The 13,583-nt window shown below is 40.4% G+C and overlaps 1 protein-coding gene across 1 annotated transcript in view; it reads right to left on the bottom strand.

Annotated features, from left to right (window-relative positions):
- Positions 1-13,583, bottom strand: part of TG (thyroglobulin) — a 137,828-nt gene that overhangs the window by 53,768 nt on the left and 70,477 nt on the right. The window contains exons 39-41 of the mRNA XM_054385312.1: positions 12,672-12,765; positions 7,944-8,103; positions 2,231-2,430 (exon numbers count right to left, since the gene is read on the bottom strand). Of these exons, the coding sequence (XP_054241287.1) occupies positions 2,231-2,430; positions 7,944-8,103; positions 12,672-12,765 (454 nt within the window). The remainder of the gene's footprint in view (positions 1-2,230; positions 2,431-7,943; positions 8,104-12,671; positions 12,766-13,583) is intronic.

Genomic DNA, 13,583 nt, shown 5'->3' with positions numbered 1-13,583 from the left:
GCTCATAGTCTAGTAGATACACAACAGAAAACAAAAGGGTTTTAAGTGAAAAATAGTAGTAATGTCATGCCTAACTGCAAAGGTAGGCTTGCAAAGATGTGACCTTTTATGTGTAGAGGACCAGATTTTAACCTCACCTCCTGAGAGCACTCCCTTATTTATGTGTAATATTTATATTAAGAGCATGTTTTTTAAATATTAAACCAAGAAAGCAAATCAACAACAGTGGATGTTAAAGAGTTTTCTGATTTCTTCTCTGAAGAGAGTTATGCCAAACAGCAATGACATGTTTCATCAAACTGATTAAAAATTTGTAACTGAGCTACCTGAAATTTCACAAATTGGAGCATTTTTATATATATGTATATCCCCTTGTCAAGTGATAAAGGAGCAGTTGGTATGGTCATTTGAAATTAACTTCTGATTGCTTTCTAAATCAAGCAGTCACATCTGGGGGTGTAAAATGATGCAGTCCATGCTAAGACCTTTTCAATCTAATATTGTCATGCTTTTTTTGCACAGATTTAAGTAATGAAAGGTTTGGAGAGTTAGGGAACAGGGTTTATATCTCCATATTTCTTCTGTAAAAATCTCTTAACACAAATGTGTGTGCTCTTCAAATCTTGTAACAGATCATTCGCACTAGCAAGAGATCCAGAGATCAAAGTATTTCACGTCCTATTTAAACATATTTCAGAACTTGAATAATGAATTTGGCTGTTAAACACCATGAAGCTAAATGAACTCAGGAACTCCAGCTCTTTGTATAATTTCATTCTTGTTACTGATTATTGATATATTATGGTGACTACATTTTATCTGGTGAAATGTATGTGGGGGAGCATTACAGATTCCTAAGTCATGACCTGTATTTATTCATTAAAATAATATCCAGTAGCTACTTTTGCATTGCTTTGAGAAAATGGAAAACCCTGTGTGCAACAAGTGCAAACACCCAGTCTTGCAATGACACTGCTGGAATGCAACAAATGAATCCAAGAACTCAGGTAACTGGGCAGCACTTGGAACATGCTCCGTAGGAAGGTGATAAGACATATTCTAATGATGAGAGGTTCATACAATCATAGACAAACTCAGATTAAAAGGGACCTCTGGGGGTCATCTAGTCCAACTTCCTGTTCAAGCACACGCACTTAGAAATGGTTGCCCAGGGCCATGTGCAGACAGCTTTTGAATATCTCCAGGGATGGAGACTTCACAACCTTCATGGTCAGTCTGTGCCAGTGTTCAGTCACAATCAAAGTAAAGATCTGAGAAGGTGGAAAAAAATAATGAATTGTGCCATAAGAGATTGCTGGATTTCACAGCTGGTGTAAAGAAATTCTGTAAGGTCTGGCCATTTCTCACAAATAACTGAAAGACTATGTTTGGGACCCTTTGAGAACCTCAGTCTTGCAAGGGCAAACAGCGCTGAGGTGATTCAATACAAATCTGAGATTACTTTAAAAATATATGACATAGCAAATTTCCAACTGTTCCAAGTCAGAACTGCTAGCAGAGAGATCATTTTGTCCAAGCAGCATTTCTGCTGGATATATTAACCTTCATTGAAGATTGAGCCTCATTTCAGTGCACACTAATCTTCTTTGAGGCTGTAAAGATCAATGGTAATGTCAACACTCACAAAACCAATCTCAAGAGTCCTGTGATTTGACATGGGAAAGGCTGTAAAATTATGGATCACTTGAGGTGACTGTGAAAATGCTCTGAGCTGACAGCAAACAATCCTGTAGCAGGTAAAAGGATTTTTACTTTCTGTGAAACTTGCTTTTTCTTTTAAATGAAATCTGTCATGAGATCAGATAAAAAGGTTGGATACTTTAAACATGCAGATGTTTGTCTCTCCAGTTTTAGAGCATCAACACTGCCAGTCAACAACTGCATTTATGGAATGGAAACTAACCTGTTGTACCTATGGGTTATGAAACAAGACTATTTATATAATACACAAAAAACCACACTGATGAAACCCAGACTATTACTATGACTGCATCAACCACTAAAGTGCATCTCTTGTACATGCTTGCAAACACCCAGCTCCTGAGGACTGCAGTCACAGATGAGATGAAAAACAACTCGAGCAATAGCAGCTCTGTTAGGGCTGATGAGGTATGGATGAAATAAACCCAGCGCCTCCACAAAGCAACATTTGCACATTTGTAACAACATGCTTTCACAAAGCAGTTGAATTGGCAGGAATGGGACTTACCAACAACAACATCCTCCTGAAGAGTTCCTTATCTGCTGTCTCTGTGAATAGGTGAATGCTGGTAACATCTGCCCCACCACGGTCAGCTCCTAAAGAAACTTGGCTGGGATCTCCTCCAAAGCTGGCAATGTTCTGCTGCACCCACTTCAAAGCTGCCAACTGATCCAAAAGTCCAGCATTTCCTCTTACCTCAGAAGAACCTATTGTGGAAAATAAATCACTAGGTCTGAAAAGAAATAAAACCACAAACATTTGATGTTTTGATTAAATGTTGTATTTTTAGTAGCTTTTGCAGCTGAACCTTCACAAAACTGATACCAGAGTTTAAAAGTCTGAAGTGATGTCTTCCAATGACGTCTTCCAAGTGATGTCTTCTTTCATCACTTTACACACTGACTCTGTTTCAGTTGATACCACTCCACCAGGTATCCCCTGTCTGCCTTGATGATAGGAAAATAACACTTCAAATTCTAAGCTTCATTTTGAAACATGATGGCAGGAGACTTGAATCCAGGCTCAGATATCCATAAATTCAGGCCATGATAATCCTTTTCTATATAAGTAGCTTGATCACAAATGAATTGAAATTGAACAAAAAATCAGTTTGTCAAATTCTCAAGTTGACACAGACCCACAAGGATCATCAGCTGTTTCCCTAGAGCACATCTAATTGCATCTGTTTGCTTCCTGCATCTCTTTTACACTTACCCTGTCTGACCAATTGTTTATAAATGACATAACCTTTTATTTCTTTACACATGTACAGATGTTGTTTTATAATTTATAATATCACCATATATATCCTTTGAGACTGGCCTATGCTTGGATGACAGAGATCTGATTTACCTGTTTTCGTCTTTCTGTACCCATGAAAACATAAGAAAAATAATTTATCATGTACTTTTCATGCTTATCACCATTGTATCACCATTGAAAAGAGTATTTTCAACACCATCCAGTGGTAACCTGATATTTTGATTAATAGGAAACTAATTCTCGAAGCATATAATGATGCAAACCTCTAGGCAAGCTTAATTTTATACCAACAAAAGCAGAAATAAGTAATTCCTACACACTCCATAAGAAAGGAATAGAAAATTATTATTCACTGTCCCTTTTTAATCCGGAGTGAGCCACTGATTTTTAGTGATTTTAAATTCTCCACATTTAAAACTTGGAACAAAAAAGCATGACAGAAAATGCAAGAATAGAAACACATCTTCAAAAAGACAAAGTTGTTTCTTCCATTGCAAAGAACAAATAGTACAATTTTAAAGGAAAGGTAGGCTCGGAAACTGGTGAATCAGAACAAACAGGTAGTGGAATAAAAAGGTGACACTTTGTGGGCAGGTAGCTTTGCCTCAGGCAAAGAGCAATTGAAATCACACATCCTGTAGCAGATATCTATATGCCTACTGGGATGAATTACTGAGATATCATAGAGACCATTTTAGCAGCAGAAAAGAAAAGAAAGGAGAACAGATTACCGATAGCCTTGCAAATCTTACAGATGCCCACATCACAATAGCTATCACTCTCAGTGATAGCAGTGACTGGCTGGAGAGCTGCCCTGAGGAAAAGGACTTGGGGAGGCTAGTGGACAAGAAGCTCAACATGAGCTGTCAATGTGCACTTGCAGCCCAGAAAGCCAACCAGAGCCTGGGCTGCATCAGGAGAAGTGTGGCCAGCAGGTCAAGGGAGGTGATTCTCCCCCTCTACTCTGCTCTGGTGAGACTCCACCTGGAGTACTGTGTCCAGTTCTGGAGCCCCTAGTACAAGAGGGATATGGACATGCTGGAATGTGCCCAGAGAAGGGCCACCAGGATGATCAGAGGGCTGGAGCACCTCTCCTATGAGGAGAGACAGACAGTTGGGACTGTTCAGTCTGGAGAAGAGAAGGCTCCGAGGTGACCTTACTGTGGCCTTCCAGTATCTGAAGGGGGCTACAGGAAAGCTGGGGAGGGACTTTTTAGGATATCAGGTAGTGATAGGACTAGGGGGAATGGAACAAAGCTGGAAGTGGGGAGATTCAGACTGGATGGAAGGAAGTTCTTCACCATGAGAGTGGCGAGAGCCTGGAATGGGTTGTCCAGATAGGTGGTTGAGGGCCCATCCCTGGAGGTGTTTAAGGCCAGGCTGGATGAGGCTCTGGCCAGCCTGATCTAGTGTGAGGTGTCCCTGCCCATGGCAGGGGGGTTGGAACTAGATGATCCCTGTGGTCTCTTCCAACCCTGACTGATTCTATGATTCTATTATTCTATGATTCTATGTGTCCTTTCAGTAGGGCAGCCAAGAACTAAGTGGCCTCAGAAGCTACAACCTTTCAACTACAACATTCCACCTACAACTGTAGCTTCAGATGATCAGACCAAGTCACACCAGTGAAACAATAAAGGAAGAACTTTCCCTGCTTTAGTTTTCAGGGTCTTTGTGCTTGTTTGGCACACTAGCTTTAAGGGTTCTCAATCCAGCAATAAATCCACACTACATTGTTAAAAAGGAAACCCCATTTCAAGGCTTGCTGCATTCCTCATGAGACCTTCCCAGAGGCAGTGAAATCCATGTGTTTCAGCCACACAGTGCTGCCTCGCTACTGGTGTGCTGAACAAGACCAATGAGTGAAATACAACCAGTTCTTTTGGCTCTGACAAAACCCACAAGCAGGTTCTGAAATGTATCACGTTAAGGAACAGATGCATGTATGGACATTCACAGTAGTTAGACCAAAGAAACACATCTACCAGAAATCTTTCCTACTGCTTGAGATAGGCCTGGACATTAAAGCCCGTAAGCAGTCTGTGATCAGGAAAAGATTACACTCTTGGGGACCACAGGATAATGAAAAGAAAATGGTTTTAGAAGGAAGAAAACAATGACAAGCAAAGGCATTTCTATTATTACTAAACTAGAGAAGAACAATAGTGCTAAATTTAAGCATGAAAATCATCCTGTTTTATATGACCTTGTGGTCTCTTAAAAAATCAGGGCTTAAAACATAACTGTCTTCTCCAATTTCTTGCCATCCTGTATCACTGTCAATTCACCTTAGCTTTTCTGGGTATAGAATGAGAGGAGAAGACAGTAGTAAGAACATGCATCACCTTTTGCAACATTAATGAGTGACAGTAAATTCAATTAAATACCCTTTATACATAGAAGAATAAGAGCTCTTTGACTGTCTGCAAATGCCCTGTCAATGAGAGACAAGAACACATACAGAACAAAACCAAAAACAACCATACAAAAAAGAAATCTTGTTTTCACTACCCTTCCACCCCCAAAATGTCCATTTAACTTCTTCCTTTTTAGTTCTGCAATTTATGACAACTCAACATGAAAGGATTCAGCACTTTGCTTAGTTGGACAATGAAACTGATATTGCTCAGATGTTCATAACTTTTATTTGTAACTTCAGAGCCTTCTAACAGTCCTGTCCTCACAATCCTAAGGCTGAACTTCTGTTCCCGTTGGAATTGATAGGAAAAATTACAAAGGACCAGGGTTTGTCTAAAACTTTCCATTCTTACTCAAGTGGAAAACATCTCTGGATGTAGCTTGAGACAAGCCCTTATGGTATTTGACCCAGTGTGATAACCTTCACTGAAAGAAACCAGTGACTACTGGTTACGGCCATAGGAATCAGAGATATAACACCTACCTGTGGCAGACCAAAGAATAGATATTGCAGTGGGAGGATTGCTCAACAGAATGGGTATGGCTGAAAATTCCATGCTGATAGGGAGCCTGCTACAGACATCCTTCAGCCTATCACCCTCACATGGACTAAAGGGGACACAGGGGAGACAAGAGTGTGATTCTGAAGGAACTTTTAGGCTTCTCATGAATGTGGGGCTTGTTTTAGTGACACTTGCAAATTGCAACTTTGGCCCATTTGCTCCCCTTCTGTCGGAGCAAAAGGATTTTCCCAAATGCACACAAAATATTTCCTACAGTTGAAGAGGCCAGAAAACACTACACTTGTCTTAAGACCTGCATCTCAAGGCTACAGAAGAAAAGGTCTCTGAACACTCACTATGTATTATGGCCCAGTCCTATCTGAAGGAATGCAAATTCAGGACACTCACCTCATGGATTGATGTTTTGGGCCATGTGTATGAATCCCCATTAAAAAGATGATGGAGAATATATCCCATTCCCTAAATTATGAACCATCACATAAATACTGTTATATAATATTCAGCTCAGCTCACAGTTTCCACTTAGGAAGAAACCCAGGTGAGATTCACAGAGCTGAAGGAGTTTAGTGGGGAATGTGTGGGCTGTGGTGTGTAATGGAAGCTCACACAGCACATATCCACTCTGCACTGGGCTCTAGCAACAATGAAGTGACAATATCACTTTCATAAGCATCTATTTTGCACTGATGAAAACAGTGATTCTTTCCCCAGATACACCTGTTGCCAACTTCATATTTAAATGAGTAAGGAGTCTGTGGTGCCAGCACTCCAGTTACTGAATGAAAAACAGCTGGGAGTGAGCTTTGAAAAAAAAACATTAAGAGAAGGCAAGCAATAACCAATAGCTGCAGTTACAACCCCAAAGTAGGCAAAAGCCCTCCCATGTCACTAGCAGTAAATACTCAAAAGAATCAGCAGGCAAAGTGTGTAGGTCTTGTATTTTCAAATATGGCAAATATAACCTCCTAAAGATTATAAAGGTACTAATATGTTCACTAGAGAGACCAAGGATTGCCACCAGACTGATGGAACCAGAGCTCCATTTGGAACTGTTGCATTTATTCAGCACAGCTCTGTACCTTAGGTTCTTCTGCCCCAGACAGAATTAAAAGATGGTAGAAAGTAAAGTGCTGGCTATTTGCTTAAACTGAGAAATCTAACAAAAGGCAAAATGAAAAAAAAAAAATCCGAAAGACCAGATGGCACTATCACAAAGGTTTAGGGACACGTGCATGTGTATTTCCATGTGTGCATGTGTGTTTTCATGTGTACATGCTTATTTGCACAAAAGAAAATTACATATGTAATGGAAATTTGCATGATCTTTCATGGCAACTGGTATGAGGAGGCAATAGGAGAGCAAAAGTGTTCTTTACACTGGAGTAAGGGGAAGGGATGCAAACAGAGATATGTCACATTCAGCCATGCCCATGAGATTAACAAAATTCAAATTAAACATAGCAAGTCCTTCAGAGAAGTCAGACAAATTGAGAAACCACTCTATTATCTTTGTGCTATACTTTCCATATATTCATGGCATTCTTAGATTCAGCTGCAGTTATCCCTCTCTACATATTCCCCACTCTGATATGGGCACAATCAATTACTTCCAAAATTTCAAGGATGGGACACCTGGAAGTTGGAGACATTGAAAACAATATCCATAATGACAAGCCACTGAAATTAGCAGGAATTTTAATGCCTAAGCTCTCTTCATGTTCACAGTTTCACCTGCAAACAGAAGTTTAACCAGTGCTTTGGTAGAGATGCTTGGAGTTTGTTCTTGTCCCTCTGCCTCCAGCCTTTCCCCCCTTCTCTTCAGATCAAGTTTCCACCATTTATTGGCCATCTTTCCCCCCCAAAAAAAGACAAAGTGTGAAAGATACACATTCCTCAAATTTAAAAATTAACTTTTTTTTCCTTTTTTCTTTTTTTTTTTTTTTAATTAGAAACAGCAGTGTTGCAGACAGCAGTTTAGCTCATAGTTGTGTTTGTTCTAGAAATCCATGACTTACCAGTGCTAAGGAAGCCAAAAACACCAACCCGATAGTTTGCTGTCACAACAACGATGTTACTGATGACAGCCAGGTACGATCCATCTATAGATGCTTTTCCTGCCTCAGCACTGTAACTTCCTCCATTGTGGAAGAACAGCAACACTGACATGTTTTTGACCTGCCATGAAAACAGCCAGGTTAATATTTCCATAACCAACTAATTTGATATGTCACTGATGAGAACACAAGCATCTTCTCCATTAAAATGATCTACGCTATTCACAGCTTTCTAACAGTGACCACAGGGAGAGGATATCTGGCCTACCTGAAGATTTAGGGCTAAATTGTCCACAATAGCCTGTATACCATTAGAGAGCACACTATCTGCAGTTTAAAGAAGATTTAATGACATCACAGTGTTCCACTAGCCAACAACTGCACAAGGTAAGCTCAAGAGAGACCCATCCTGCCGACTTAGCCATTGAGCTTGTGGTGCACTCAGCTTTGCTGTATCATGTCTGCTTTAGACAAATACACAGGAAAAGTTCAATCAAGTGGGAAACTGAGAAGGAAAAGGCCTGATGGCTTGCTTCATCTTGAGCAGGACTAACTAACTCAATAGCTGTGAAAGGTTACTTCCTACCCTGATGTCTTCAGCGCTTAAACACAGCCTAGTCTCAAAAATCCCAGCTGACCAGAGTTCCTCATTGCTTCTTCATGCCCCATGGAGGTTTTCCCCTACTAGATACATAGAGAGGTCCTGCATGGAAGAGATTTGCCTTTCATGAAGCACACAGAGAGTTTGTCCTGAAAGAGCCCAGCAGGGCTCCTGGGATGGGAAGGAGCTACACCAGGTTGCCATTCACATTAGCACTCCTTGCAGAGCTAGCCAATTTTGTGCAGAAATGGAGGCTTTCCCCCCACACAGCACCTCATCTGTGCAGACCCTCTCTGCACACACAGCAGAGCTGCAGCTAGGCTGCTGCTGCACAAGCAGCACAAAAGCAGAACTGCCACAGAAGACCTTAGAATTTACCAGTAGATCACAGCTCAGTCAAGATGACACTTGAAATAAATATCAGTGAAACGTATGAAGAGGTTCTGGTTTGGGGGTGTTTTTTTGGTCAGTTGGTTGGTTGTTTTTTGGTGTTTTGTTCTTGTGTGGTTTTGTTTTGTTTGGTTGTTTTTTTCCCATCCTGATGCACAAAGCAGAATAACCTGCTCTCATGATAGAAAGGTTTTATGAAAGTGTAACCTCTATTTTCCACTTAGTATTTTGATCCCCTACTGACCACTTTGGGACTATCTTGAAGGAGGCTCCTCTCTCAGCAGGGCCACACAGACCCACCAGTCCTGATTTCTGCTTTGGCAGATGGTGGTGTTTTCAAAATGACTGGTGGCCCCTGCCACAGCATCAAATACATGTGAGGTTTGTTTTACCCTGCAGTTAGAGGGCATTCGGCTGTGTTGCTGTTATTTTCTGGATGGAGCTTAGCTAAACACAGCAGTTCCATCTGCTCTGGCAAAGAATGTATACAGCAAAAATGTGACTTGCTGTTCAACAGAAGCAGCAGAGAAGTGACAGTTTGATGGTTACAACCTCCTGCAAAATTACTGAATGGGAGACACACTCCCCTCAGTACACTCCTCACATATATCCAGAGAATTGTTTCAGAGTCTTCTTGTGAACATGCTAATGTTACTAAGAAAACCCCAGAAACTGTGAGCATTGAAACATGCTGCTCTCTCAGGAACCTCTGCTCCTGAATAGAAATTGTCTAATTCACAGTGCCTTAACCCTGGTTCCCATTTCTGCATTTCTTGCAGCACAGAGATGGGGGTAGAGAAAAAAAATTAAGGAATCTCTTTTCACATTGAAATTAATTCTAAAATGCAACAACATCAAGCCATGTCAGCTAAAAGAGTATTAAGTGTTATGTTGAGCCTGTTCTGTCCCCTCAGATCAACATGGTTAAGTCTGAGATTCAAACCAGGCATTTACCATGTGTCCACAACCTGCACAGGACCATGACCTCCAGCTGTCCTGTAACTTGTATGCTACATTATGCTGAGTGACTACTCAATGGTGTAGTGAAGAAAAATTTAAGAAAGGCAAACAAGGGAGATAAAAATTTAAAAATAGCAAAACTGCTGCATCAGATATAGAGCAATTTGATGGAACGTTCAGCACTGGGGAATTAAAGATGAAGGTTCTTTAACATCATTGCCTTCCTGTTTCTTCTTAGATATTTAATAGCATAGTACTATTATTTTCATGCTGTAAATGAACTATGCCACACAATATGTGCTATTTCATGTCATCTATCTATCTATCTATCTATCTATCTATCTATCTATCTATCTATTTACCAATCTATCTATCTATTTGTCTATCTATCCATCTATCTATCTATCTATACTTGGTAGACAATTAATTTTATACCAAACGTCAGCTGCTGGATAATTTATTTCGAACATGTGAATTTTCCCCAAGTCAGCCCCTCCAGTGTCCATTTCAGGCAGCTCTGGGGAACGTGCAGCAGTTGGGCAGAGTGAGGTCAGCATGTTTTTCACAAAAAGGACACATCTGCCATGTGGCTACTGCCCAGTGCACAGTTTTGCTCCAGACTTAGCTACAAAACAAAGTTGCACTTTGAGGTGTAAAGTCTATGCAAAGACTTCCACCTGGGACATGGTCAGATGGTCCCGTGGCTTAGCAGAGCAGATGAGAGTGCTCTGGAGAGCCCAGCAGCTCCATCATGGTCTCATGCCTGCAGGGGATTAGGTCTCATAGGCAAAACCTCAAGGAGAACAGTAGTTCAGTATCCACCTCTAAGCAGCAAGTCAGCTGGAAGGCTGAAAGGCTTCATAATATTCAGAACTGTCTTCTCTGTTCTTCTGTAAAACATTTAGTAAGCTAGTTGGCAGGGACAGATTTGAACTTTACCAAGCCAATCAACTTCCAGTGCTTTTACTGCTGTACAATATTACTCTGTAAAGAGTTGAGTCCAGCAGGGATGATGCAGTAAGGATGGAGATAACACATGCAGGGGACGCAAAAAGAGGAGAGAGGGTACACTTTCTGTTATTTAGTGTAGAGCTTCAGATCTTGATCTTGTACTTGAACCCTTTGTAAATCAAGCTGAAGCACAGATTTGCTTTGCTAGTATGACAAGTGGTGATGGTTATAGGTAGAAAGAAGTCTCTCAGAAGTGCCAGTATTACATGGACATTGATGTGGTACACATAGCTATGGAAGCAAAAGGAGGTGATGTTATTCACCTTCTTCACTGCTCAGCACTTAAAGAGTCCTTTGGTGACAGGCAGCAGTCCCTGCACTGTGCTCTTGTTCAGGCTCAAAATACTCCTGAACAGACTCTGCCTTTGCTCCAGGAGATTTTTCATTCAGTATTTACCAGCTAATATAACTTTCCATGGGCTGAAAATATGTAAGTCTCTGTATGTGAGCAAAAAATAGAGCCTGCCACAAAAAGAAACAGGAAAATGCCATGCCTTCTGCTCCCAGTTACTTCTGCAAAAACAGAAGTTTTGGTTCTCTCTTGGAGTAGGCTTACACATGTGATAGTGATTGACTTGATCAGACTTTCTTCTAACTTACATCTCTACAAAAGACAGGAGGAATTCAGTTCTCAGTACCAGAGAGGAGAGAAGACTAGCCTATTTAGTCTATCAGATGGTAGAAAATACAATGCCTTCAAATAAGCTGTCTTGAAAGCAGCACTTAAGAAGAGATGGCAAACTGCCTGGGACAGTGACCTAATGTTTTCAGTAAGCGATGGCTGTGCTCTAGGCAAAATGACAGTCTGGTGCCATGGGGAGAATCACTTTCTGGTGATTAAAAGGATCTGCAAGGGACTCTATGTGTTGCTGTCAGATAGCTAGACTAACTCTATGCAGTATGAGAGAATCATAAATTTCTATTATGCTCACCATCACCTTCTGAAAATTACCAGTACCATGAAAAAAAAACCAAAAACAAAACAAAACCAAAATCAAACACACAAACAACTCTGATCCCCTCTGATCTGAGTGTGCTCTCCAATGTGATTCACATGTTATTCAGCATCTTTGCCCCCAGGGGTTTGGCCAACCATCTAAGCTTGGCTTTAACATGAGGCTTTAGTTTTTATCTGCTTAGAATGAGAAATTCAAGAGGTTTCAAATGACCATTTCTCAGATTGTACCACTGGCTCGGTCATCTTTAAAATGTCTACCATTGCTTGCTAACCTCATTCCTCAACAGAGATCCCACAGGTGTCAACAGGATAACAGTGAGGATCAGGATGAAAACATCTCAGCTGCTGATGCTCAGCTGGTGGTAAGTATTGATGTGATGTTTTATATTATCATATCCTGGTTTAAGGAGTTTATTTCAGGGACATTCCCATTCCCGTCCTTATTGTCTCCTCCCTTGCTGCCAGCTTCTTATGTGTTTTGTTTTCCTTTTTGTTTCTCTCTTATTTCTAGGTTTCTAATTTTCTGCTCACCTAGTTACCTAAACACAGCTCACTGAAAGCCTATAGGGAATACTCTTATATCAGTACAAATAACAGAGTGTCTCATTTAACCTTGCAGGGCTTTGTGAATACCACAGAAAAAAATCATGCCAATTAGAAATACTTTGAAAAGAGACAGTGCTCAGCTACCCCAAAACAAAACAGAACAAAACAAAACAAAAACAAAACCCCCACAAAAAAAACAAAAAACAATTCAGCTCCTACTTACAGTGGTGGCAGGAACAAAGACATTGAGATATAGGCAGTCTTCACTGACAGAGTATGAGGGGACATCTCCATCTCCTGGCTGCCAACAAGCTGCCCTGGGGACATGGATTGAAAAAATTACAATTAAAAGGCTCCTATTGCTGCTATTTTTATTGTTTTATATATATTTTGATGTACTAAGTTTATAAAATCCCTAATTTGGAGATCTCAATCACATTTAAAACTATGCCCACTTAATTAGCCTCGGTAGCAAACACACAGGTTTGCATACACCCATACAAATGCAAAAAATACATTGCATTTTCATGTCTAGAGTCCTTCCCTCAGAAGGGAAGGCAGCCTCATTTAAAAAAGGATTAGAATTCGAAAATAAGGCTTTGGAAAACTCACACTTTACGTAAACTGCACAAAATTAGCACCAGATGTAAGGGGAGCAGGACTGGAGGTCGCAGGCACAGGTTTCCCACTGCTATTGCTTGCGCTCCCATGTAATCCACTCTTGCTGATATACCAGTTATTTATTTTAATTTCTAATGCTCTGTGGGCTGCATCTATTCATATTTATTTTAATTTCTAATGGTATGTGGGAAAACATGGTAAGTTCAATATTTTAATGAATTTTCTAGAATCTGCTTGCTCAAGGCATCATAGTAGACCATTAATAGTGTCAAGCAATGTTAAAAATAAGCTTTTAATAGGAATTCAACAGACAGCCACACACAGAAAATAATTTTCTGGCCATCATCTGTATGAGATTCATGTGTTCCATATCTCTCTACAAAAAGCATCAGGTGGATGATCCTTGCAGTTCAGCTACATGCTATTTTGAAATCAGTTCCCTCTACTTCAGGGACATATTTATATCACATAATGAATAAAGCATCACAAGTAACTAGGGAAGGAGCTAAAAGAG

Source organism: Indicator indicator, chromosome 12 (assembly GCF_027791375.1).
Source record: "Indicator indicator isolate 239-I01 chromosome 12, UM_Iind_1.1, whole genome shotgun sequence".
Lineage (NCBI taxonomy): Eukaryota > Metazoa > Chordata > Aves > Piciformes > Indicatoridae > Indicator > Indicator indicator.
The sequence above is the reverse complement of the archived record's forward strand: the minus strand, read 5'-3'. Positions and strand labels throughout refer to the sequence as shown.